This window comes from Condylura cristata, unplaced genomic scaffold, assembly GCF_000260355.1.
Source record: "Condylura cristata isolate star-nosed mole 26May11 unplaced genomic scaffold, ConCri1.0 scaffold00034, whole genome shotgun sequence".
In the NCBI taxonomy this organism is placed as follows: Eukaryota; Metazoa; Chordata; class Mammalia; order Eulipotyphla; family Talpidae; genus Condylura; species Condylura cristata.
Genome location: NW_004567135.1, coordinates 9,091,957 through 9,119,564, shown reverse-complemented (window position 1 = coordinate 9,119,564; position 27,608 = coordinate 9,091,957). Strand labels below are relative to the sequence as shown.

Here is a 27,608-nt window from a genome sequence, read left to right as displayed (position 1 = left end):
GCTCCTGGATGGAGACCCCATAAGTCCTGCTCTCCCAGGCCTCGGACAACCTAGCGCTCCGGCCGGTCAGTGAGAACCGGTCCTGACAGTTCTTTCTCCCCTTCCGCTTCTAGGCTATTTAGTGCAATTTTAGAACAAGCGACCAAAGCCGATGGCGCCAACGCTCTGGGAGGGAAAGGGGCTGGATTCGACGTGAAGGCGCTGCGGGCTTTCCGGGTGCTGCGCCCCCTGCGGCTGGTGTCCGGAGTCCCCAGTAAGTAACCCGCTGTTCTTGCTTCCCATGTTACCTCGTCACACCCTCGGTTTCCCTTTGCCGGTTTGCCGAGAACACTGCGCAGAAGAGCCTGTTTTGGTGTTTTGGTGTTTTGTTTTGTTTTGTTTCCCCTCGAATGAGTTCCTTTGCTTTAACCAACCCGACACTAATGCGAGTCCATTAAAACACCCTGGCCTTGGTTCCTATAAACACCTGGAAAAGATCCACCGCGTCTCACAGCCAAATGAAGATCATCTCTACAGAAAAAACAATCCTGGGCCTCTTGAGCAATCCCCCAAAACCCCTGGGCTGGGAATTTAAATACATTTGCAGCTTAGGACTAGGTGAGCAGACTGATCCCCACGGCTCCCAGGGGATTTTAGCCAATTGGATTATCTCTTCTTTCTGTATTTTTCCAAAGAACAATCAGAAGGCATCAAGGGATATCCTGAAAGTTCTGTTTGCTCCTTTTCCCCAACCTTCTCCTCCTTTCATGTCAAGTAGGGCATCTCTGCTGGGCGCCTTCCTTATAGACACACCGCCTGGTCGCTGGGGACGGGGTCTGTCCAGAGGATGGAGGTCCCAGCATCAGCAAGAGGGAAGGTGTTGGGGAGCTGTGTCCAGCAGGATTAACAGCTGCCCGCTCCCTGCACCTCCAGGCCTGTCCCTGGAGGCTCCCTGGGCACGAAACGAGCAGCTGGGCATCCCACACCAGTCCCAGCAAAGCCCAGCCCAGGTTGCTAGGACAGTTTTCAGAGAACTCTTCTTTCTACGCCTCCTTGTTTGACTTGTGCTAGCGCAGCATCATTCTGAACCTGTGTGCTGAGATGTTTCTTCTCACGTCTGCGCCATCAGAAATGGATTGTGAGTCAAGGCATAGGGGATCCTTATGAACCACTGGGCTGAGATGAGGGGGGTTGGAGTTGGGAGCCAGGCAGGAAGAGAAGGGCTCTCTGCACACCCGGCTTTCACTCGCTCTATCTCTTGGTGACATTTCTGCTGCTTGCTGATACTCTTCGAGTCATAAAACCACAGACATGTGAGGGTCCTTATATTTACCTATTAAGTCCTTTTTATGCATGCGCAGAATAGTGACAAGGCCTCCCCGAAGCAACTTGATTAACTCGCAGCAGAGCAGGACTGGAGTGGGACTCCTGACCTTCAAGCCCACTCTCCCCTGCCAGACTCTGTGACCTCTTGTGCAGAAGTCAATGGTGTGTAATGTCTTCGAACTCTACACCTGTATCCATCTCTTCACTTCTATATCAGCTCTTTGGAGTCCAGAACTGGGCCTTCCCTTCCCCAGGACCACTACACAGCACCTAGAATGTTCTCTACACAAAGTAGGGCAATTTACTGGGTGAATAAGGTGTTTGAGGTGGGGCTGTCATGGACAGAATTAATGTTCTAGACACAATTGTGTCCTTCTACTATGTCAGTTTATTTGTGGTTTCTCAAGCTAGCAAGTGGGTGATGACCCTTGACCAGTGAAAGGTTGGCCCTCCTGATGATCAGAGTGAGTCAGAAGCACACACATCCATACAGCAAGCAACCTATGGTTAACATCCATAGCCTGAGTGCCTCTTTAGGCCTAACTTTCTCAGACACGGTCAATTGTGCACTTTTCAAGACTCCCCAACTCACCGCATGAGGCTGGACATGATCTCCCCCCTTCACCTCACACCTCATTGCTTCCACACGTCCTTTTTCTGCCTCCTCACTATGTCACCAATGTTCCGACCCGACTGCCACTACAGAGCCTTTCCCCTGCTCTTTCCATCTGGAATGCCACTCAGCTACCGCTGGAACTGGCCTGCTTGCCACCTTCAGGCTCTGCAGAAATGGCATCTCCTGGAGAGGCATCACCCTGCATCACCCTCATCACCCTGCATCACCCTCACACTGCCTGAGCCCCTTTCCTGCGGCAGGTTCCCATATGGCTTTAACACTGTCTTACGTGTTGACTTGCCCCAGCTCGTGAGACTGTAATATCCATGAAGACAACAACGTTGTTTTGCCCACTCCCCCGTCCTCGGCATCTGTGTAGAGCAACCTTTGGAAACGAACCACTCCCTTACAACAGGGGCTAGAAAGAGGAGCTACTAAAACTTGGCCAGCTCCCTAAAATAATGCTACAGCCGACAGGACTCGGCTTTCGTTAGCATTTTCAAAGTGTTTTTATTTCTATCTCATTTGATCTTCATGACATCTGTGTGACATATAGACATACTCAGTGGCGATATGAAGATATTTAAGGTGTTATTTCCTATAACAAATAGATTGGATGGGTGTGTAGGGTATGTAATTCTAAGCCAGTAAGTTATTTTTTTTTAGTCCATATGTATAGCCATTGAAATCTTAGGATGGCAGATATGAAGGAGGAGAGATGATTGTGGGAGTACAAGTCCATGAGTCATTTATTAATTTGTTCAACAAAACATACTGTATGATTTCCTCCATTGTAGCAGATACAGCAGTGAGTCAGCCGCTCAGTGTGTTTGCGGAGAGTCTGACGCATGGAGGAAAAAATGTTCATAGAAACAACGGTATAGCACAAAAACTGAAGAACACCCAAAAAACACACACACACACACAGAACACAAAGTTAAATCCAATGAGTTCTGTGACAAGGATGTTTTTAGGAGTGGGAATAAAGTCAGGAAAGGCTCCCTGGAGGAGGTGGCATTTGGGATGAGCGTGAAAGGTAAGCAAGGAGCCCCATTCCAGGAAACGAAAGGGAAGGAGAATGAGAACAGCCTGGAGCGTAAACACCAAGGCCCTGGTGTTAGGAGTTGATTTCACTATGGACGTAAAAGCAGGTGACTCTGCCCATGAAATTCCGTGCAGGTGGGAGATCAGTCCCCTTTGTTTCACGGAGAGCCTTCCACACTAAAGGAAATCAGTTCCCCACGCTTGGGAGGCTCCACCCCCCACCAGCCCTGCTGCAGCGCCTGCATATTGTACCCGAGGAGAAGCCATATGGAACAATAAACACTCTACGGTGACTGTGAACAATAAAGCGGAGGGTTGTGGTTAAATATTTGCAGTGTGTGTGTGAAAGGGGCGCTTTTATTTGTGGAGTGGTAAGTGAGGGGTCACTTCCTCCTTTCCGTGTAACCCCAGATGCCCTCCTGTAGAACTTTCAGGAATGGACCAAATAATGGTGTGAGAATGTGATTGTGGACTTACGAGGTTTTCCTAATAACTTGAAGTGGCCACCCTTGATCTGGTTGTGAGGGGATGGAGGGGTGAACTCCATGCAAGAGCAGCGTCAGCCTTTGGGACACCCTTGGGTCACCAGGAGCGTTTAACTAGACTTTCTGGGCCCGAGCCTGAAGCGAGGGCCCGAGAACAATGATTAAACAGGTTCCTACCCTGCTTGTCAAGGCACTTGAGTACGTTACAGACTTTTCATAGAACATGTTTTTCCTCTGATATGAATTTTTACAAGATTAGGTCTTTCTCAGTAGAAAGTGTGATTTCTGGAAGTATCCAGACTAGAAATTAGGGGGGCTGCTTCCTAATTGAGAAGTGAGAGGGAACAATGAGGCCCAAGAGTAATAAGGGTTCAGGCTCTTTCTTCCTTGTTGCCTCTGGTTAGATAGACACTGTGGTCTAGAGACAAACCAGCACCTAGCCGCTGACAAGTTCCTGCTGTGGAGCTTTTAATGGAGAAGGCAGCTGGGGGCTTAAGAGGCTGTGGTGGTGAGCCGCTGTCGAACCTCTGCCGCTGACCTGCTGCGTCCTCAGGAAAGCTACCGAACCCCTCTTCACCTTAGTGTCCTCATCTGGACAGTAGGAATAATAATGGCACCTATGTCGTGTGCTATAGAACAACTAAATAAGTGAAACAAGTGTTGAGCTAAGCGATATTGCTTTGTATCACACTGGGCCTGTAAAATTGACACCAGTGCATGTTAAGATCACTATGAAGACAAAGCAATGTGACGTCATTGTCATCTTTATAATTTAATATACTTTGTCTCTGTCATTTCAAAGGTAAGGAATATCCAAGGAGTAAATAGTAACCGAAGGCCAGTAACTCCCAGAGAAGCGTGTTCCGATTATTTGACTCCCACAGTATATGCAGTGAAGTGAATTCAAAGGACAAGTTTCCCGGAACTGTGGGGTCCAGGAAAAATGTGAATCAAGGAGACAGTATTTGAGATGAACCCTGAGGTTCACCTAGCAGAAGTGGGACAGAGAGGGAAGAACTTCAAGGGTGAAAACCTCATTTGTTTTGTCCCCACTGGGGAGCAGCCCAGACCAGCACACAGGTGTGTGCACAGACCAACCTGTGACACAGGAGGAAGCAGTGAGAACTGGCAGGAAAGTCACTGAGGAGCTGACGGCGGCCCGTCTCGGAGGCCAAGGGTCAGGCTAACTTCTAACCAGCCGTGGCTGGTCCCCTCTCCAGTAGAAACACATCAAGGCTGCACTGTCCTACGGTCTCCTGCAGGTACTAGAGGGAGGGTGGGTCTTGCGTTCAAGGGAGATTCATTGCCCACACTGACAGCTCGCAGGTGGCAGAGCTGGGGTCAGGACCAGAGCTAAGTGGCCCAGGCCACCATCACCCCCACTGCACCCCTCCCTCCCAGAGGCCCAATCTGGGGCTGCCACTCTCTCCTGAGCACTAACCCCCGATCGCACACTGCAGCTCTTTCCACTGTTACTAAGAGAGTGGACCTTAGACTTAAGTCCTCCCTGGTGGCATAGTGGGTTAAAGCACAACACTACGAAGCTATGTGAAGCCACTGCAGCACGAGTTCCATCCCCGGCCAGGGAGCCAACCCACATGGCACGCAGACCTCTCCTGACCCGCCTGCTGCTCCCCTCAGCAGGGTACTTTGTCGGTCTGCATGTTCTGCTCCCCACTCTGTCTCTGGTGAATCCTCTCACCGCCCCTGCACCTCTGGCCTGTACCCCAGTTCTGTAGGCATAAATAAATCTTTTTTAAAATAATAAAAAATAAAACTTCCTGCTGCAAAAGTTAAAAACTCACCTTAGTATCCAAGTACCCAGGTGAACTGCACTCTTCCCGAGATGCAGCTTTTCCCCCCACAATGGGTTCTTCCCTCCTGGGGATTAGCAACTGTGAAATTGGCCACACTGATTAGCAAACACTACTGGTTAATCAGACCCATTGGGGGCATATTAGAGCTGCTAAAAACAACTTTCCTGAGTGTTTGCACACTTTGATGATTTCAAAAGCAGTCATGCCATCCTGCCTGCAATTTGTTCTTTGCTAGGTGGCCACAGTGGATTTGCAATCTCCATTACTGCTCCCGGGACACTGCCGGTGGCCAGGGGCTGGCCACGCTGTGCTAGAGAACGGGAGGGCTCAAGCAGCAGAGCTGATCCCAGGGAGCAGCTCATCTCCTCGATCGCCTTTAAGGACACCACTCCAGATTTGGAGAGAGCAAGTCTGTCTAGACTAATACTTGGAAATCAAGTGGCCCCTGAAAATTACAGACTTTGTACACTGAGTTCTCAAAGGGACTCCCGAGTCAGAGCCGAGACTCAAGTCCACAGGGCCTCCCTGTGCATCCTGCTTTTCCCACTGCCTGTGTCATCACCTGCCCAGACCGCCCTTTCCTTCTGGTAATGGGACTTAATGCCCTCAGGGGCGGGGCAGTGGGCACAAAACTCCTGAGGGCCAGAGAGTCACACCAGCCCTACCTTCACTCCAACCAGCTGGCACCCTCTTCAGATGTCCTTTCTGCAGTGACCTCTGCGCCCTGTTCCGGGCTATTTCTTTCCCTGAAATAGGAAGTATTAACCCTCATCCCCATTCGTCTCAGAGTATTATTCCTATCTCAGCGTCTGAGTGTGGGAGGGACTTCAGATATCTGAGCCAGTCGAGTTTCCATCTACAGACAGGCGCACCGCAGCCAGACAGCTGTGTGGCAGCTCAAGGGCAGGCTGTCAAGACCCTTCATTCCTATACCACCATGATTGGAACCCTCTGGTTTCATGGCCCCGCTCACACATTAGTTTACAGCCAGCCCAGGAGAGGAGCCAGCCCAGGGAATGTCAGAGCTTCCTCCCACCTCCCTGCCCCGGGCAGCCACGGTGTGGGCATGAAGGCAAGCAGGGTCCCCTGGAGAACCGATCTGAGCAGTGGGGCCGCTTAACATTCTGAACAGGTTCGCCAGCCCGCTTTGCTGTCAGGACTCTGAAGTCAGATCCCAGAGGTTCCATGCCCATCTAAAGCATTAGAATTTAGAATAGGGCAATAGGGTCCCACATATCCTGCCCCAGCCCTCACAAATGTTCGCCCCCACAAATGCAGCAGCCAGGAACTGATGCTGACGTGCCCTCAGTCCACATCACTGTCCTTGTGAGTAGCCTTGTAAATGTCCCCTGTGTTGGGCTAAGGTACTACAGCCTTAAGGCTGGGCTAAGGTCTCCCAAATGTCTTGGCGTGGCTCCTGGACATGTCCCAAGGGGTCCCCCAGCCAGAGGGTCAGGGCTTGGGACCGTTCTCTTTGTTTCCTGTTTCACGCTCCCCCTAATTTCTCTCTCTACAAAGTGAAACTGTGAGGGGTATTCTGTGATTAGGGAAGTTGTCTCACCTAGCGCATGCCTATGCACTCTGACAACAAAGACCCTTTCAAATCTGCATGGACTATGAGGAGCCACAATATTGGGTAATGAGAAAAGAAAGATGAGCCAAGTGTAGCAAACGTAATATAAACAGTGAGTATATTTTGCAAGCTTCAGCCCCTGGGGTCATGGGGTTTTACTGAGAGGTTATTGAATATCAGTAACAGTATGTGACGGAACTGGGGAAGTCTCTATTACTTGGTACTCTACATGCAGCAGCTTAAAAAATAGTCATGACAAAGAGCGTGGCCCATCATATCACCGCTTCTCACATTTGCTAAAATGCACAGATGTTTCTCCAGTGATGAAAATGTCCCTTTTTGGTTTGCAAACAAAATGTGGGCAGTGATGAATGTTAGGGTTACCACAACAAAAAGCTATACGTGAGGCTTTCAGACTCCGAGAGCTTTATTGGCTGATGATCAGCCCTGTGGTCCAGGAAGGCGGGGACATTATCCCTAATTTATAGTCAGGCAAATCTGCCCTGTGCGTCTCCCAGAGTGATGAACATGGGCAGACGGGCTATTCTCCAGCTCAGGACGCTCCCTGTGGACTCGGGTCTCTGTGGTTTGCAGGGGAACTCAGCTGCCCCAGCAAGACACCCTCTGCCCTGAGAGATCTAGGACAGTAGACAGGGCAAGAGTTGGCTTATTTGTATGTTGACGGTCTGTGAACCCATCTGGCCACAGGGATGGTAAAATAGGACTATTGCCCCTGAGGGGCTTGTGTGAAAGGTGGCCTGGGCCTGCAGGTGAGGAAACCAGAGGCCCAAGTTGGCCAGCAATGTGAACTCATTGCTTAACCTCTTGACCCTCTTTTCTCCGCTAAGACAGGAGGGGGTCAAACTGTGCTCCCCTGGAAATATCTCAGAGCAGCGCTTTGTTCACTGCGTCACTAATGACCTGAGGGTTTTTTATTCAATCACTTCTCCTAGCTGAGGGCATTGACAGGGTGACCTTTGGCAAATCCCTTCCCTCCTTCAGTTCCCAATACAGCGACGGTCACAGCATATGTCGCCTGCCAACAACATGTATTAAGCACTGTGCCCAGGACCATGGCAGGCGATGGGACAGCCACAAAGAAGACAGGTTGGTTTTCCTCCATGCCTGACCCTTTCCTGGAGATCCCCACCAAATGAAGCAACAACCAGGTGAGAGGTGACCATAACCTAATTTATAATAAAGGTAATAATAAAGGCCACTTGGAATTGCAAGTGACCCATGCTTTATCAAGGCTAGAGAAAATAAGTGAGCGGCAAGGAAATGAAGACAGAGTGAGGTCAGTGTCCCATGAAGTGATCAATGAGCAGAACACGAGCCCAGATATCTGCTATTTCTTGCTTGGTTCCCTCTCGCTGCTTCCTGACAAGCAGGGGTTGAGGACCCAGACGGTGGATCGTACTGGCTGCCTTCAGATTCCCAGAGCCACCACGTAGGAGCTATTTGCTTTGATGTCTGGGTCTATAAAATGGCTCTTCGAAGTTCACTTGCTTCAGTGCTGTCACAGTGAGGATCAGTACCCGTGGCTTCTTAAACACTTAGAACCCCACTCTGCACACAGAGAAGTCAGCAAATCTCCTGGGATCCCCATGGGTCAGCTCCATGTCCACCTAACCTCAGCTTCCAAGTTGGACTGATCCTTATAAGGGGATCAACTTTCTGGAAGTATAATTTCTATTCAATAAGATGCACAGCTTTTAAGTCAGATGTAATAAGCTGACAATCATACCATCTCCTTTCCCCAAAACCCTGTCCTGTGTGATTCTTATGCATCTTTTGTAAATGTGTATATGTATATTTGTCATAGATGTATATTCTCATAAATCTACACTCTACAGTGTAATGAGAGCATGTTATATAATGATATGTATATCAATGTGCTTTGCATTACATAGTCATTTATCTTTTAAGTAAGTGATGAGACTAAGCAAAACATAGTCTTGTAAATGTACCCGATTATTTCCCATTTCTGGCATTCTGCATTTCTTTCTGGAGTCCAGCTTTTTACTGATATCATTTCCTCTCATTGGAAGGATATTCACTAGCATTCCTGTAACACCGGGCTGCTCCTACTGAATTGTGTCAGCTTTCATTACTCTGAAAATATCTTCATCCTGTCCTCTCTTTGAAGAGCATTTTTACTGGATATAAATATTTGGCTGGCTTTTTTTTCTTTCCAGATCTTAAAGATACTCCATTTCCTCTTGGTCCCTGCTGAGGGGCACTAATGGCCTTATCATAGCTCCCCAGGACCTGTCTCTTTCTTGACTGCTTCTAGATTTTTCTCTCCATCTTACATTTCAATAGTTGACTTTGATGGACCTCGTTGTGGTTTTCATCATATTTGATGTGTTTGGATCCATACATAAATATGAAGCTTTCATCAATCTTGAGAAAGCTTTGGACATTATTTCTTCAAGTATTTTTTCTGAGACCTCAGTCTTGTCTTTATCAGACTCCAATGAAACATACATTTGATTATTTCCCATTATCACATCAATTCCCTGAGACCTTGTTCCATCTTCTTCAGTCTTTTTTTTCTCTCCACACCCTATTATGGGTGAACTACCATTACTCTTCCTGTTCACGTACTTTCTCCTTTTCCATATCTATCTTCAGTCACACGATTCAATGAGGTTTTCATCTCAGTTACTTCTGTTACAGAGGCAAATTTTATTTGGTTCCTCTCTGTTCTTTCATTTACTGTGTTAACTCCTTTAATTCTTTTAATATATTTTCCTTTAATTGATTAAACATTCTTAAAGCTGTTTTAAAATCAGCGTCTACTAAATCCAATATCTGAGCAATGTTTCAGCTTCCTGTTGACTACATCTGTTTTCATATTTGCCACATTTTCCCATCTCTTTATGTAGCTAGTGTTTCTCTGAATACTGGAGTCATGAGTGATATATTGTAAAGACCTGGGTTATATCATCTCCCTAAACATGTTAATTCTTCAGCAAGCAGATCAGCTGTTTGCTAATCACCCATAAACTTGTGCAGCTTGATTTTACCTTTTTTTTTTTTTTTTGGTTACAGATTAGTTGAAAGTCTAAGCCCCTCAACCTCTAAATTCCATTTCCCTTCAGATATCTGCTTGTAGATTTATTGTGGATGAGGCACAGTAGCGACTATTGGAAGGAAAGACAACAGACTCTTTGTTAAGATATTTGGAAAATAACAACCCAGCAAATCTGAGATCCAATGCAGGCTTTGTCTTTTAATTTTCCCATTTTAAAGATGACAGAAACTGGACCCAAAAGGTGACATTACTTGCCAAGGTGACACACTTGATAGTGGAAGAAAAGAAAATAGCGTGGCCTTTTTTTTTTTCACTAAATCTAAAATCCTTTTTTAAAAAAATCATCTTAGCATAATATGTGAAGATCTTTCCTGCTATAGAAAATTTGATCAGTGCCAAAGTGTCTATTGATTCATTAGTGATTTAAGCCAGAATAGGGAAATAAATCAGCCAGTAATCATGAGAATATTTTGTTTGAATTGCATTACATAGCAAGATTAATTTATTGCATAGAGTCACCATAAATTGGCAGTAATAAAAAACTTGGTTCTTTGTTAAACTCTACCTCAAGAACAGGCAAGAAGAGAAAGACGTTGAGTTGCCTAGGTAAAATGGTATTTGTTGGGAAGAGCATTATACGCACCCGGGCAATCTTATTAACTCATTCAACCTCATACTCTATACAGAGTATATCTCATTTGACACCAAGATTATGGAAACATTTTAAATTTTCATAAAAACTGTACCTTTTATACATTTCTGAAAGGAAAAGGAATCAGCAGTGACTGTAACCAAGTCATCACTCCCTCATGCATGTCACTGCACATAGCCAGTCCCTAGAAACCTCACTTCAGGAAGCTCAGCCAATGTCTAACATGAAAGAATTTGACCAGGAGAGATCCCCAGCCCTTAAGAAAATGTTCATGTGTTCAAAGACCTAGTTACCTAGCTCTGGGGTGTGGGAGTAAGCAGTTCCTTTCTTAAGTACAAGCCACGTTTGCTTTCCAAAATGGCAAATGAGTCATTTAGATCAAATGTTGTGCTGGAGACAAATGAAAATCCTCGGCAAATATTCTAGGTCTTTTCTTTTCTTAAACAAATATGAATCCTCAGTCCTCTCTGGAGTAAGATAACCTTATGTTTTCAAATTATTTTGATAAATGATTTTGTAAAAATAAGGTCTGATCAACAATACAAAATAAGTAGGCACATAAAAAGACAAAATAACATGAATGAAAATGGTCCAAAATCATGGACAACAGAAATAGGCCCACGGGAAGTCCAGAGACTGGAATTTCCCAATATACACTTGAAAAAACCTATATTTACTGTATCCGAAGAGATCAAAGACAAGACTGATTATTTTCCAAAGAACAAGAATATACAGGAAAAAATGTAAATTTTAGAAATGGGTAATATAATAGCAAATATTGAAAATACAGTGAATGGATGCAAATTTGGCAAAGCTGGAAAAAGATTTACTGAACTATAGAGAGATCATGACTAAGAATTAAAGATTAAGCACAGAGTATCAAATAAATGGGAAATAAGAGAAAAGAATGTAAAAGATTGAGGAATAAATGTTGCATTTTATAATTTTTTTTCTACACCTATTGATATACTGGTGGTCTTTATATTGGTGGGGTAAATTCCATTTTAACTTGTTATTCTTCGATATAATATACAGCTACATGTGTTACATAGTAGTTACCTCCATGCGGGAGGCATATAGCCAGGAAGAGGCATGGGTGGGTTTCTACAGAACAGGGAACATTCTATGTTTGGATCAGCATGGTAGTGGTTTGGCTGTTTGTTTTGTCATCAGTTTTACACTGTAATATCCTGTAATTTCTTCCTTGCACAGTTTTGAATGTTTATTATATTTTACAATTTTTAAAACACTAAAATATATCCAAGTGCAGGCCCAGGCACCTCTGTTACCTTCAGCTGTCAGAAGAAATCCGCTTCCTATTCCATGGAGCAGGGTGATGCCTACACTACAGTCAGCCACCAGGAGGGCTGCCTCAGGGGCGGTGGGGGCAAATCTCCAACAGATGATGTTTGTTGTGAGCCACAAGTACTGGAGAAGGGTTGGGAGCCCCATCTGGGCCAGAGGGAAAGAAACCATGACCCGTCACATCAGTGCACACAAGTCAGAGCTTGGTGCACTCAATTTGCCTTTTATCCTGGATGGTGACTAAGAGTAAAGATTTTATAGTAAAGTGGCTTGACTTCTAACTCCAACTCCTGGTATGTCTAAGGCAAATTATCTATCTTACCTAAGCCACAATTCTTTATCAAGAAGTTTGGAGAATTAAATGAAATGATCTAAGTAAACACTAGCACAGTGCCCAGCTGATGCTCAGTCCTCAAGCAATGGTAAATGACATTAACCCTGGACCATAGGTTATATGATATTATATGTGGATCAGCTTGTCTCTGGAGCATCATTTTGCCATGCTTAATTTTGTCCTAATATTGGAATTTTTTTTAAGAAAAATTAAAAATCCACAGGTCATCCATCAGAACTGTCTCATCTCATATCTTTATTCTTTTTTTTTTAAAGATTTATTTATTTGTGCATACAGAACTGGGGTACAGGCCAGAGGCTCAGGGGCCGCGAGAGGCTTCACCAGAGACAGAGTGGGGAGCAGAACAGGCAGACTGTCGGAGTACACAGCTGAGGGGAGCAGCGGGCGGGCCAGGAGAGGTCTGCCACGCCATGTGGTCACCTCCGGGGCGGGCGGGAATCGAACTCATGCGGAAGCGGCTTTAGCTTCTCAGTGCTGGGCTTTAACCCGCTGCGCCACCAGGGAGGGCCTCTTTATTCTTTTTTTTAAAGATTTATTTATTTATGCTTACAGAACTGGGGTGCAGGCGAGATGTGTGGTGGGTGAGAGGATTCGTCAGAAAGAGAGTGGGGAGCAGAACAGGCAGACTGACAAAGTACACTGCTGAGGGGAGTAGCGGGCGGACCAGAAGAGGTCTGCCACACCACGCGGATCATCTCCCTGGCCGGGGATGGAACTTGCGCTGCAGTAGCTTCAGAGAGCTTCATAATGCAGTGCTTTACCCCACTGCACCACCAGGGAGAGCCTGTCTTTATTCTTTTATCATGTTATACACTTAACTTGTGCTTTAGAAATCAGAGATTCTTTCAAATAAGGTAAAAGCAACAGACATGTAATAAATAGATTTGTTAGAAAATCTTGAACTCTGGTTTCTTTCTTTGTAAATCACAGCAGTGATATGTAGTCACCTAATTACAGACTTCTTTCTATTTTGATTTTTGTTTAAACAGCTTTGCTTGTTTGTTCAAAATACAAGATTTCCCTCTCAGGCATGGTCACCATACTTTTTCCACAAGTACTTTTTCCAAAGTACCCAGAGTTGTCCACCATATACCACGGTACTCTCCTTCCCGTTGTCTTCTACTCCCCCTCTCTTCTCCCCCACCCCCTCCCTTCTCAACATCTCCAATCTATGGTCTGCTTTCAAGGGTCAGTCTTAAACAGTTTGTCTTCATCTGATCCTTTGTTTGGTTTCTCTAATTCCACATATAAATGAAACCATCTGGTGTCTATATTTCTTCTTCCGGCTTCATCCACGTTGCTACAGATGGCATTGTTTATCATTTTTCATCACCGAGTAGTATTCCGTTGTGCATTTTCTTGATCCACTCATCTTTCCTAGTGCATTTTGTTTATTTCCATAACTTGGCTATTGTAAATCATGCTGCTTAAACATAGGAGGACAGTTTTCCTTCTGAATTAACTATGTAGGAATGGAGTTACTGGATCACATGATAGATCCATTTTTAGTCTTTTGAGAAATCTCCACACTTCATTTCATAGGGCCTGGACCAGTCTACATTCCCACCAACAATGTAACAGAGTTCCTTTTTCTTCACACTCCACTAGCATTTGTAATTTCTGGGGATTTTTTTGATAAGGTATGAACTAGAAAAGAAGAAAATAAGAAAGCCATCCCATTTACAAACTCACGCTCAAAAAAAATTAAATACCTGGGAATAAACTTGAAGAAGAGGTGAAGGATCTATGCAAGGAAGACTATAAAACATGTAGTTTTAAAACTATAAAAGAAATAGGAGAAGGCCCAAAGAAATGGAAAGGTAATCCCTGCTCATGTATGAGAAGATCTACATTCTTTCTATTTGGATGCAATGGTTGTGGTCTAAATTATTTTAACTTGATTTTATTATAGAGTTTTTAAATTGAGGTGTAATTGGCAATATTACTGTAGTTTCAGGTGTGCAACATAATAATTTGATATTTGCATATATTGTGAAATGAACACCATAATAAATTAGTTTAAATCCATCACTATGCAGTTACATTTTTTTCTTGTGATGATAACTTTCACAAGAAAACTCTCTTAACAACTTTCAACTATGCAATACAGTATTACTAAATATAGTCACCATCCTGTATATTACATCCCCGGAACTTATTTATTTTATAAGTAGAATTTTATGCCTATTGTCCCCCTCATTCTCTAGTGATCCCGCCTGTGGCAGCCACTAATTTGTGCCCTGTATCTGGGGTCTTTTTTCTGGTTTTGTATTTTTTTAGATTCTACATATGAGTGAAGTCACATGGTATTTGTGTTTCTGTCTGACTTTTTCACTTAACATAATGCCTTTATGGCACATCCATGTTATTGCACTGTTATGACTGAATAATATTCCACTGTGAGCGTGTGTAAAACATTTTATATACCCATTCATTCGTCACTGTACACTCAACTTGTTTTCATGTCTTGGCTATTGTGAATATGTTGCAATGAACATGGGTGTATTAGCTTTTGAGGGAATATTTTCATTTACTTTGGATAAATATCCAGAAGTGGAATTGCTAGATCATATGGTAGTTCTATTTTTAATTTTTTGAGGAACCTCTATGCTGTTTTCCATAGTAACTGTACCAATTTACATCCCCACCAATACTGCACAAGGGTTCTGCTCCCTCTGTGCCTTCACCCAACACTTACTTCTTGTCTTTTTGATAATAATCTTCTGTTAGATATGGGACAGCTCATTGTGGCTTTGATTTGCGTTCCCCTGATAATTAGTGATAATGAACACCGTTTCACATAGCTGCTAGCCATCTGCATGTCGTCTTTAAAAATAATCTGTTCAGATTCTCTGCCTATTTTTAAATGAGATTGTGTGGTTTTTTTATGTTTTGCTATTGAATTGCATGAGTTTTTTTTAATATACTTTAGAGTATTAAACTCTTATTAGATATGCAATTTTCAAATATTTTCTCTCATTCAGTAGGTTGCCATTCAATGGTTGAAAGTTTCCTTTGCTGTGCCAAAGCATGTTAGTTTGATGGAGTCTAACTTGTTTATTTTTGTTTCATTGCCTCTTCTTTTGATGTAAACCCCAAAAAAATCATTGTCAAGACCAATGTGAGAGAGCTCACCACTTGTTTTCTTGAGCAGATTTTATGGTTTCAAGTCTTAGATTAAAATCTTTAACCCACGTTGATTTAATTTGTGTATATGGTATATGCTGGTGGTTTTGTTTTTTGTATTTTGTTTTCATTCTTTCTGCTTTTGTCCTTTCCCCCATTGCATATTCTTGCCTGCTTTGTTGAAATTTAATTGACTATATAGGCATAGGTTTATTTCTAAGCTCTATCCTGTCTCATTGATGTGTGTGTGTGTGTGTGTGTGTGTGTGTGTCTGTATGCCAGTGCCATACTGTTTGCTTGAAATAGTTTTATAATACAGTTTGAAATCGTGGAACATGATGCCTCCAGTTTTGTTCTTTCTCAAGATTGCTTTGGCTATTAAGGGTCTATTGTGGTTCATACAAATTTTAGTATTGCTTGTTTTATTATTGAGAAAAGGTAGAATTAGAATAGGGATTATATTGACTCTGTAGATGACTTTGAATTGTAAAGACATAGTAATATTATTAATTCCTCCAAATCATAAGCATGGGATATTTTTCCATTTATTTGTCTTTTTTAATTTCTTTCATCAGTCATTACAGCTTTCAATATAAAGGTATTTCACTTGCTTGGTTAACTTTATTCCTGTGTATCTTGTTCTTTTAGATGTAATTGTAAATAGGATTTATTTTCTTAATTTATCTTTCTAATAGTTTGTTATTAGTGTTTAGATTTTTGTATATTGATTTTATATCCTGCTACTTCTGAATTTGTTTATTAATTCTAAGTTTTAATGGAGTCTTCAAGGATTTTTATTTCTAGTATCATATCATCTGCAAATAGTGACAGTTTTACTTTTCCTTTTTATTTGATTGAAATGACTTTTATTTATTATTCTTACCTAAATGCTCTAGGTGCATTTCCAATACTACTGAGTGAAAATGGCAAGAGTCAGCATCCTTGTTTTCTGCCTGGTCTTAAAGATGGTTTCAGCCTTCCACCATCAGGCTGGTCATATGTAACCTTTGTTATGTTTTGTTACATTCTCTCTATTCACACTTTGTTGAGAGTGTTTGTTATGGATTATTGCTGAATTTTGTCAGATACTTTTTTTTTTTTTGCATGTATGGAGATGGTCATATGATTTTTGTCTTTCATTCTATTAATGTAATATATCACATGATTTGAATTTTGGCTGTTGAACCATCCTGGCACCCTTGGAATAAATCTCACTTGGTGATGGTGAATGATCCCTTTAATATATTTAATAGATTGAATGAATTTCGTTTGCTTATATTTTGTTGATGATTTGATGTTCTTGAACATAGATGCAATATCAGGAATATTGGCCTGTAATGTTCTTTCCTTGTGGCATCCTTGTTTGATTTTGATATTAACTTAATAGAGACCTCATAAAATGAGTTCAGAAGTATTTCCCCCTCTTCTATTTTTTGGAAGAGTTTGAGAAGAATTGATACTCTTTTTTAAACATTTGGTAGAATTCACCAGGAAGCTGACCGGCCCTATAATTTTATTTGTTGAGAGGTTTTTGATTATTGATTCAATCTCCTTACTAGTAATTGATCTGTTCATATATTCTATTTCTTTAAGATTCAGTCTTGGCTGGTTGTATGTTTCTAGGAATGTATCCATTTTTTCTGTCCTGTCAAATTTGGGACATAAAATTGTTGCAAATTGTCTCTGATGATCCTTTGTATTTCAGAAGTATCGTTATAATGTCTTTTCTTTCATTTCTTATTTTATTTAAGTTTTGAGCTTCTCTCTCTCATCCAGCTAAAGGTTTGTTATTTTTGTTTATCATTTCAACCAGCCCTTACTTTCAATCTTTTCCTATTGTCCCTTTAGCCTCTATTTCATTTATTTCCACTCTGGTCTTATCATTTCCTTCCTTCTACTAACTTTGAGCTATATTTATTCTTTTTCTAGTTCCTTAAGGTATAAAGTTTGTTTGTTTCAGATCTTTCATTTATCTTGTGAGATCAGCTACTCTCATAGCAACTTCCAAATATCAAAAGAATTTTTTTTCTCTAAGCTTCTCTTTCCAACCCATGTTATTAATAGTAAAGCATTAAGTCAACATGAAGGTCGGTATTTTAATTACTATTATAGCTTTTAATTTATGAGGCACCAGAGAATCCATCATCCCTTTCCTAGGACAACAACCCGCCTTTAATGTTCATCAGACCACTTAGGAAATGCAGAAATTGATTAATATGGAAAGGTTAAATTAAAAATAAATGAAAATTGCTAATGAAGAAGGACATTTTAATATGCTAAAAAAAAAAAAAACACTTAAGACTATAGAAAAGCTATCCAGGAAGTTCTTCCTCCCTTAACAGGAAGATTTTTCTCCAGGAAGAAAATGCATCAGGCACCCTTGAACCTCAGTGTGGCAAACTACCTTCCTAGTTCTGGGCCTGTTTTCCCTTGAAAAACATTAAGCTATCAGACCATTAAAAGTGTCTGTTGTTACATTAGCCAAAATGGAAGCACACAATTTCATCTATGAGATTCAGTACATCTCTAATTTCCAGACAATCCAAAACAATTTATATACAAGAGGTTGGAAGTAAACATATGCCAATAGTGGCAATCTAATGAAGGTGATGATGGTAGTGATGGTGATGTTTATAATAGTCACAACTACAATATACTAATAGGAGCATTCACTTCTTGAGTCCAGTCAGAGATGACTTGGAAGATAAGTAGCAGAATTGGTTATCGAGTTAGAACAAAAGGACATTTACCTGATCATCACCCCACCTGCTTGGAAGGGACTTTTGATTCACAAACTCAGATACCCTCCAATAGCTTAACTCCTCCTAGTTTAAAGGCCATGACACCATTAGGAAAGCCAATAGTACATTGTCAAATACACCAAGCTCATTCTGTCTGTCATGCATGTCTGTCTGTCCCCCATTTGCACTGCCACATCGACTTTCCACCAGCTCCACTCTGCTCCGCACCCCAGGAAGCAAACCACACAGTCTACACCATATGGCTGTCTTGCTCTCTGGTGTTTAGTTTTAGTCCATGGATAGGGGGCGTGATTTCAGCAGGACAGAGGAGGGTGAAGTCACAGTTTTGTGCCCCCAGGCCCTGAAGATCATCTCGGGTGGACTTTTCACATCATCTCTTAAGATGTCCTTATTCATAGATTGTTCTCGGCCCTGGTGTTCATTCGCTTCATTCAGTTCTTCAGCACCTTCTCCAGAACACTTTCAAGAGTAGTAGAAGCAGACGGCCATTGTGGCCTGCCCAGGACACAATACCTTCCCTTGTGGTACTCCTTGCCTCTCCCCAAAAAGCACAAGTCTCTCAAAGTACCTCTAATTTGCCACCTTTGTCTTTCTGGAACCTACTGTTCTGATACTTACAACCTGACTTCATTCTTCTTGCAAATAAATTTTAAGCACCTATTGTGTACAGATCATAAAGGAGATTTGAAGTATACCTTCTAGGAAAGAACCACTGTGCATTTCTGAGGAGGGCGATTTCAGCATGAGAAATGGCACAGTAGCGCAGAATGAGGGAAACTGGGTACAGAAAGCTTAGTCTATCAATCCAGGCAGGAGACAGTGGCAGCAGAGGGGTGAGCGGAGACAACAGATGTTATGGATGAAGAATTGTCTGTGTTTGATGAAGAAGTAAGCAAAAATGACTGCCAAGTTTTGAGTCTTATGGGAACCAGTTTTAGGAAGAAGACTCTAGATTACTTAGAGGCAGAACAACCCAGTAAAATTGTACACCAGCTTTATGGAAAAAAAATTCCAAATGCAAAAGAGAGGGCAAAGAGTATATGATTGCAAATATGGGCTCTTGTAATGGTGGTGACTATTAAATCTTTAAGAGGGAGTGAAGTAAGTGAAGTTACTGAGATTATGGAAAAGAGAGAAGAGAGGACGCACAGAATGGACAGAAGACTGCTTGCGGAAAAGGAGAAAAAGAAGCTTCACTCCTTCGCACGGCTCAGGGCCGGCCCCTGGAAACTGTCTCTTCTTATCCGAGGTGAAGGTAATCTTGCCTCCTTCAGGAACGTTGTCACCTGACTCTGCAATTAGCTGTTTCCATGTCTCCCTCCTTCTAGCTAAAAGTCCTCCTGAGCTGGGACTGCGTCTCTTTTGTTTTTGTAACATCCCCCAGCCTCAAAGAGCTGCAGAAGGTAGGGAGGAAGAGGAGAGAGAACGTCCATGGAGTTGGAGATTCAAGCTGTACACTGCCATGGAGTCCAGGAATGAAGAGCCTTTCGAATAGAAGGGAGTAATCAATAGTGTCAAACAGGTCAAGGAAACTGAGGCCCAGGGACTGGCCGGTGGGCAGTCACAGGTAGCCTTAGAGGCTGCAGGTGTGGCCAGGGTGATAATGACCCGGCACCACTGTGAAAGGGAAACGAACGAACGCTGAGTTTCTCCTAGGAAACGCAGCCGCGTCGGGTCTCGGTGTCAGAGTCCCTTCATAACTCTCGCAGATGGCTTTTATTGCTGCAGGAAAGAGAGACATCACATACATCAGTGTGCTCCCTGGCAGCATGGCGCGGGTATATGTCTTCCTGCCTCACTCTCTGCAGTGATTGTGAGTTTAGAAAACAGGAGAAATAACACCTTCGTCAAGAACCCTCTAGGGCTCTGGTACTGGTTAATACATGGTATTTTCGGAACCGAGTGCTGGCGTGACGCATTTTCCTGGTTGTATAAATCACCTAGAGTGATGTGGCAAGGATCGTCCCAGTCCACGGAAAATTCAGTAGCTGCTTCAGAGCATCTCAGATGAGGTGGTCGCGGTGCTCTGGGGCCTGGCTCCTCCAGTGCCCTGAGCAGGGACACTTTTGGCGTCACCCAGGGGCCTGACTAGGAAAGCTGAACTCCCCACTTAGACTGAACCAGCATCTTCATTTCAGGGAGCTGCCATGTGAACCCCATGCACATTCACAGCTCTAAGTTTCCACTCGGCCTGACCACTCGTAATAAAAACTGCATTCACAGTGGGCCAGACCTGGTTCTGAGCTGGACGGAGATTAACTTGTTCAGTTCTCACAGCAACTTTAGGAGCTAAGTCCCACAACCATTGTCACGTTACGATGAGGTCAGAGAGCTTGACGTGACTGGAGGGTGAGGGCGCCAGGGTGCAGCCCTGCTTTAGGGCCAGTGCCCTTATTACTTACATAACTGTCCTTTCCTCCCGGCTCCGTGGCAACCGCAGGCATGTCCTAGGTTCTCAGTAGTTCCACAGCGGGGGGCGCCAACAGCTGTCTGTGGGGCCCGAGAGAGACAACAGGGACCCCAGAGGAAGCGCATTCTGTGGTCTGGGCAAACCAGCTTCTCGCCATTGAGGAAGAGGCTGCTCTTCTTGCCGTGTTTCTTCCAGGGCAAGCTCGAAAGAGGAAGTCTCTGGAGAAGGAAAGCCTTATTTGAACCCCTACCCTGGGGTGGAGGGGGGCTCTCATGTTTCCTCAAAGTCTGTGTCCCAACTCCAAGGGAGGTCAGTGAGACCACCCGCAACTCCCCCGGGAAGCACAGGCTGGGCCAGAAAGAGCGACTGGGCCTGGCCATGTAAGCATGTAAACTGCCCCCAGGTGGGAGGTGAAGGTGACCCCAAAATGAGCCAGCAGTGAAGTGAGGGCTCCGGGCCGTGCCTGCCTTCCTCTGCCCTTGTGATGCAGAAAGGGATGGCCGTGGCCGTGAGGATGCTGTCGTGACAGCCTTGCTCATGCGCTTCCTGAATTATTTCCTCTGAAAGGGGAAGTGGTTTCTGCTTCCTTCCACTTCAGGGAAGCAGTCAACTGCTTTCCCAAGTCTCTTTCCAGTAGTTTCTCTTAAAAGGCAGAGCAAAGCCAAGGGGAAGGCGTGAGGGGGGATAGTCTGAAGAGCCCCGAGTCTCCCCGGCATGGAGTCCCCAGGCCAAAGGGAACCATGCCGGGGAGACTCACCTAGAACATACAAAGCCCTCTGCCTGGGCTTATCTACCTGCCACTCACCTGGCCAGGCCCGCTTCATCACTCAGTCTTCAACTCAAGCTACCTTTTCTCACCCACGCTAAAGAAAGACCCTCCCATTACCCTGTGCTGTTCCTTTAAAACTCTTAGCAAGTTGGTAATTAAATATTGATTATGTTGTTCTTTGATGAATGTTTGGCCTCCACTATTAGATCTGTGAGGCCATGGCCTGCAGGCCTTTTATCTGCCACTTTGCCCACATCCATAGCACAGCAGGTAGCCCCAGAAAATAACTCAATAAATATCTTTGAGCCCATGAAAAATAAGGCACTGATTAGGTGATCCACAGCGCCTCTTCATGTTTTCAAACTTTGCATCCATCCACGAGAAACTCGTATTAACCACCACCAAGCTAAAGCCAAACTTCCCTCCTCAGCCTTGCTGACTACAGATTCTGTGATCAAGACTCTTTGATCATTTCTGTTGTTTTCCTCATGTTGGGCTGGAATCCATGGAATCTGAATAATTGTGACGGGAAATGCACATTCCTAACCAGCAACAAAAAGCTAATAAAACTGAACAAAGAATTCAAACTAGCAGTAGCAAAGATCTCTACTCTGGGCATCTCCAATTATTTCTTCCTTCCCCCCTCCAATTTTATACCTTAATGACTTAAAAATGGAATTCTAAAGGGGGGGGTGGATGGGAGTAGAGTTTCCATGAAAATCGCAGACTCAGTCTGGCTCTTGATCAGACGGTGCTTTCCCACATTACTTACAGCCCCACTAAGTTTTCATTTTCCTCTTTTCCCAGTTCCTTACTCCTAACGTCATTTTCAAACTCCGTCCTGGGTCCCTGAGCAGAACAGTTCATCACCAGCCTAGGGCTCGTGAGATGTCCTTATAGAACAAGAGATGTGATGTCCACAGCCCGGATCCGTCCTGGCAGACCATCTGAAGGGCACGGGCCACAGACTTGAGCCAGCCTGGTCATTTTCTGTCCAGTCTCAACACTGTCTTGAAGAAAAATGCCAATGTTGCTTTTCATAATGGATTTCTCTGATCTTCCAAGGGAAAACAGGATGATTTATCTACTTAGATCCTGTGAGCCTTTCCTAAGCTGGAATTTTCAAGTTGGGCCTCAGAAGGAATGCAGACATTGGTCTGAGGCCTTAGAGCAACACAAGAGGAGGGGAGGAAAAGTACACACACACATACACACACACACACACACAAACATACACACGTGCACACACATGCACGCACACACGCACACACACACATACACACACACACACACCCCATCTAAGCCCCATCTCCACCTTTCCGTTTCCTTATCCCAGCATTTAATGATGTAACTCACTAAAGCTTGAATGTTCTGGCAGCCAGGCAACCCAGGAGCTCCCCACCCCTCAAGAGGAGGTCACCTGCCATAACTCTAAATAAGCAGGTCTGACTGGTTACATACACTTCTAATCCCTTTATAGAATCATGTCCCAGATTTTTCAGGGCAGTTCTCATATCAAACATTCTGTTTTATTGTTCATATAAGGGAGCGTTCTTTTATCAGATCTCACCTCCTGGTTTTGGGCTAGAAAATAGACTCATTGTACGTGTGGGCCTCTTCTAACAATCTGCGTGTGGGGTATCTTATACCATCGATTTGCGAGGCTCATCTGGGGCCCATTTGCTTCGCCAGTCTGAACAGTTAGCTCTGGAGCAGCACCTAACAGTTGCTAACCAGCCATCAGCATGGCCTATCTGAGGGGAATACTTGAGCGGAGAAATGTTGCTGTGTTTTCCAAATTAGAACTTGAGCAAGGGCGGCTGTTTCTGGGACAGCTGTGAGCCAGTTGCAAGAAGAAACGATTCAGCATCCAGGCCTTGGGAGCCAAATTCTGTGTGATGGACTGGAGAAAGGGATTCTGGTGCTGTGCCTTCACACAGCAGTCTGGCTTTGCCGCTGGTCCCAGGCTGACTGTGAGGAAGGCAGGCGGGCGCTAGAAGCCTTTCCTGTACCAGCCTTGGAAACACCTGGACTCTCCTGGAAGCAGAGACCAGGCTCCCTCACCTCCCTGCAGATGCTGTGAACACATGTTCCTGCTTTGGAGGCACAGATCAAACAGCCTGACAGCCACCCTCTAAAGGGGTGGGGACATCATGCAAAGTGGTGAAGCCACGGGCTCTGGAAACCAGCTACCTGTACTGCCCTGGTGCCATCACTTACCAGCTGTGTAGATACAGGCAAGTCACTTGACCTCCCTGGGACGCCAACTCTCATCTGAAATATACTTAATAATGGCACTAACTTCTCAGGGTTGTTGCCAGGAGGAAGTGGGATAATCCAAGTAGAGTATTGAGAGTTGCGTCTGACCGTGGTCAGTCTTCAGGAAGTGTTAGTTGAGGCACAGGGGGCTCTGGTGTGCCAGGGTACCCTTCACCCATGGGCTGAATTCCCGTCACGGCACGTCAGCTGAGAGATTAGTCAGTCAGTGCTTGAGCACCTCTAAGGATGGAGAGTCCATCACCACTGGACGCGTCCCATTCTGCTTTTAAACAGGTCTGTCTCTTGGACAGTTTTCATTTCTACTGAACTTAAATCATGCCTGGATTCTTCCCAGGTGGGCCTTGTTCCCTCCCTGTGGTCAAGCCCATTGATCCAACTCCTCTTCCTCAAAATGGCAGTTTAAATCCCTTGACAACCATCGATACTGTCTCCCCTGCCTGCGCTTTTTCCATCCCATGGGTCTTCTATTTTCCTGACGACACACTTCAGTTTCTTCCGAAGGTGACTGAACAGTACAATTTCCTACTCCATCATTGTGGCTTCCGTGTCCTGGACGAACCTGTGTTCACAGAAGCGGTTTTGTTTATGGACTCTAGTGTGTGCTGAGGTGCCAAGATGAGAAGACACAGGAGGTTCTGGGAGCTCACAGTTAGGCAGGGATGCTGCAGTCTAGGCAGGCGTAGCTGCGTGTGCTAAGGTGAGGAGGTGTGAGGCCAGTGGAGTTGACAGCTGGGTGACAGGGAGATGCTGAAGGGCTCAGCGGGGAAGCAACAGTGTGCGCTTCCGTAAGCACACTCCAACTGCAGCAAGGAGGTTGGGCAGAACCAGCAGAGGAGGGGCTTGCGCCGAATGACTCGTACAGCCGGATCGGGAGCAGGAAAACCGGTCAGGAACCAAAGTGTTCAAAACACGAACCAAAATGTTATACACGGGTATCTCGTGTGGTGTGCTAGTGGGCGATTCTTTCCTCCTGGATGCTCCCGTTTCCCAATTTCTCTAGAAGAAGCGTCTTCGATTTCCTGTATCTTTGGCCAATGTTATTTATGGAGTAAAAAGAGTCTTCAAAGTCGAACTCACAGGACTTGGTGACCGGCTGGAGGGGGCACCTAGGGAGTCCCTTTTCTGGTCTGGGTCCTCCAGCAGCCCAATCGAGAGGGGCCAAGGAGCAGAGACCCCGGAGCTGACGGCCATCGGAGGCCCATGGGCGGCTTCCACGTCCTTTGGCATCTTTGCGGCCTGCCAGCGGTCTCTGCTGGGCCTGCAGGCCTGACGTCACCTGGCTGTTACACACTGCTGCCACTCACCTGGCTGTTACACCCTGGCCTGTACAGCAGACCCAGAGCTCGTGTTAGCAGTGGCCTCTACTCGGGTTCTAAGCTATGTCTTCCCTTCAGTGAACAAGACTGAGTGCCCACCGGGTGCTGGGCACCACGCGAGGCCTTAGCGATAAAACCATGAAAAGAGCAGACAGTGTCTGTCTTCACTGAACTCAGCCCCAGGTGAGAGACAGGAGCAAATGTTTAAAAATCGCTTAGTGAACATATTTCAAACTGAGAGTGATACCCTAAAAGCAAGGAGGAAGGGAGAGAAGGAGGGAGAAGAGGAGGGAGGGAGAAGGAAGGAGATGCAGGAAAGGGACTCCCTAGGTGCCCCCTCCAGCCAGTCACCAAGTTTGATTTTGAAGACTCTTTTTACTACGTAAATAATATTGGCCAGACCCTCCCTGGTGATGCAGTGGGTTAGGATGCAGCATTACAAGCTAGCACAGCTGCTTCAGTGCGAGTTCAATCCCCGCCCTGGAGCTGACCCACACGGCACGGCAGACCTCTCCTGTCTCACCCGCTGCTCCCCTCAGCAGTGTACTTTGTCAATCTGCCTTTCTAATCCCCACTCTGTCTCTGGTGAATCCTCTCACCGCCCCTGCACCTCTGGCCTGTACCCAGTTCTGTATACACAAATAAATACATCTTTGAAGATGATAATAATAATATTGGCCAAATATACAAGAAATCAAAGACACTTCTTATAGAGAAATTAGGAAACAGGGAAGCATCCAGAAGAGAGGGAGGGAGAAAGGGACGGAGGGAGGAAGTGGTTCTAAGACATGTAAGAACTTTCTCTGGTCTGAGAGCTTGGGGGAAAGTACCCAGGAGAAGGAAAGCTTGGCTGAGAGCCAAGGGAAAGTTGGAGGGAATCATGGAAGAGCATTCCAGGCTGAGGGAACAGCACGCACAGTGGCCCTGTGGTGGGAGGAAGTAGGACATATTTGCATCTAAAATAAAAATCGTTTGTCCAGGAACCCAGAGAATTGGGGCCGGGTGGGAATGGATAGAGCGGTGGGCAGAGCCAGACCCTCCAAGGCCTCGAAGGGCACGGGAGGACGCTGGGCCGCCCCAAGAGCAGACCGCTGGCTGGAGCCCAGAGGAGCGCCTCCCCGCCCCCTTGCCACATGAGCCTCCCAGGCCTGGGAAACTGAAATGAGGCCCCCGGCCCCACTGCGAGTAGCATTTGCAGCACCCAGCAGACACCTCTGGGAGTCTCTCTGCAGCTCCACTTTCTCCGTGGTTTCGCAGACTTGAACACTAATATGTGTACAACGTGCTAATTAATGGAATCGTTTGGATCTGAAAACATCTTGTTCTAATGGGAGGCTGCAAAGCACTCTCATTAATTCACAGGTAAAATCATTCCAGCTTTTCTCTTCTTTTATTTTAATTTTGCCTCTCCCCAGCTTGGCTTAATAGCTGGAGACAATTCTTCTAATTCGCCGCATAGCAGGCCACACGGCACAGCCCCAGCAACAGCACGGGGCCTGGGCGAGGTCACCCTGCCCTCGCTGACCCAGGGCGGCGGGGGCCGCTGAATGCAAAGACGGGGCTCCTGGTACTGTGCAAGGAAGGATGTGGCTGCGGCTGGGGGGCTCGGGCGGGGTCAGAGAGACATTCAAAGTGCCCTCGGCCTAGGGCCAGGGAGGGTCCTAGTGCAGGTGGATCAGATGCGGCTCACAGGATTATCTGCTGACCCAACTAAACGTAAGGAAAAACAGCCTGCGCTTCCTCCTGCCCCTGGTCTGTGAAGACTCGGCACAGGCTGTGGACAAAAGCTCCATTTCTTTATTTCATTGACTCCCACCAGCTTCTAATGTACATAAATGTCAGGAGTGCAGCGTCTCTGTGCAGAAGCCTCACCCCCGCGACCCCCCGAGTTCGAGTGCCATTCCCAGCATCAGAGTGACCCCTTCTGCCCCCTCCCCTTCCCACCATATTTTTCATAGGCTCTAAGAATTACTTTTGTTTGGATTTGTTGGTTCGCTGGCTTTGGGCATTTATGTTCTGCATATGGGAGAAACCATCAGGTAACAGCTTTCCCTTTAGCTTAGCATCATCATCTCAGGTTCCAGCGACGTTACCCCAAAGGCAAGACTACATCTTTTTTAAGAGTCAAGCAGTACTGGTCCTGAAATCCTGAAATGTTGTAAGGCGTCCTCACACCATTCCCTACAGAGGCTGCGCCGAGTTCCATGGCACTGCAGGGGGTCTCTGCAGCCCCTCACCAAGACGGGTTGTTTCTGTTCTTGCTTGACATTCTCCCAGGTTGAGGGAGTAGCTCACCGTGGTCTTTGATGTGCATTTTCTTGATAACATGCAAAGATAAGCATTTCTGCACAGACTCCTCGGCCATGCCAGGAAGCTTCCATGGGAAGCTCTTCATGGGCAAGATGCATAAGACCTGCTCCAACCAGGAAGGCCTAGCAGGGGGTGACGTGCGTGTGACTTGTGGGTGACCCCCTCTGACACTTGCAGATGGAACTCGAGCAAGTAGCAGTCTTAGTGTGTTATCTGTGGTTGAGCTTCTGGGCAAGGGACTCCTCTTCCTGCCTGAGACAAGCCTAAGGTCAACTCCCCTTGAGGCACAGCAAGGAGATGCTACATTTGCTCCCCTTTTCCCCTGAAGCGATCTGAGTACTTAATGTTTTTCTATGCATATCAACAGTTGCCATTTTCACCATGGATAAGTGTGCAGCTCATGACACTAAGTGCATGGCCCTCACCACCATCCAGCTCTAGAA

The 27,608-nt window shown here is 45.3% G+C and overlaps 1 protein-coding gene across 16 annotated transcripts in view; it reads left to right on the top strand.

The window, feature by feature from the left end:
• The window catches only part of CACNA1C (calcium channel, voltage-dependent, L type, alpha 1C subunit), a 528,989-nt gene that overhangs the window by 340,861 nt on the left and 160,520 nt on the right, over positions 1–27,608 (top strand). For all 16 annotated transcript variants that reach the window (XM_012732386.1, XM_012732387.1, XM_012732382.1 and 13 more), the window contains exon 5: positions 114–253. In XM_012732386.1, coding sequence (XP_012587840.1) covers positions 114–253 — 140 coding nt within the window. The remainder of the gene's footprint in view (positions 1–113; positions 254–27,608) is intronic.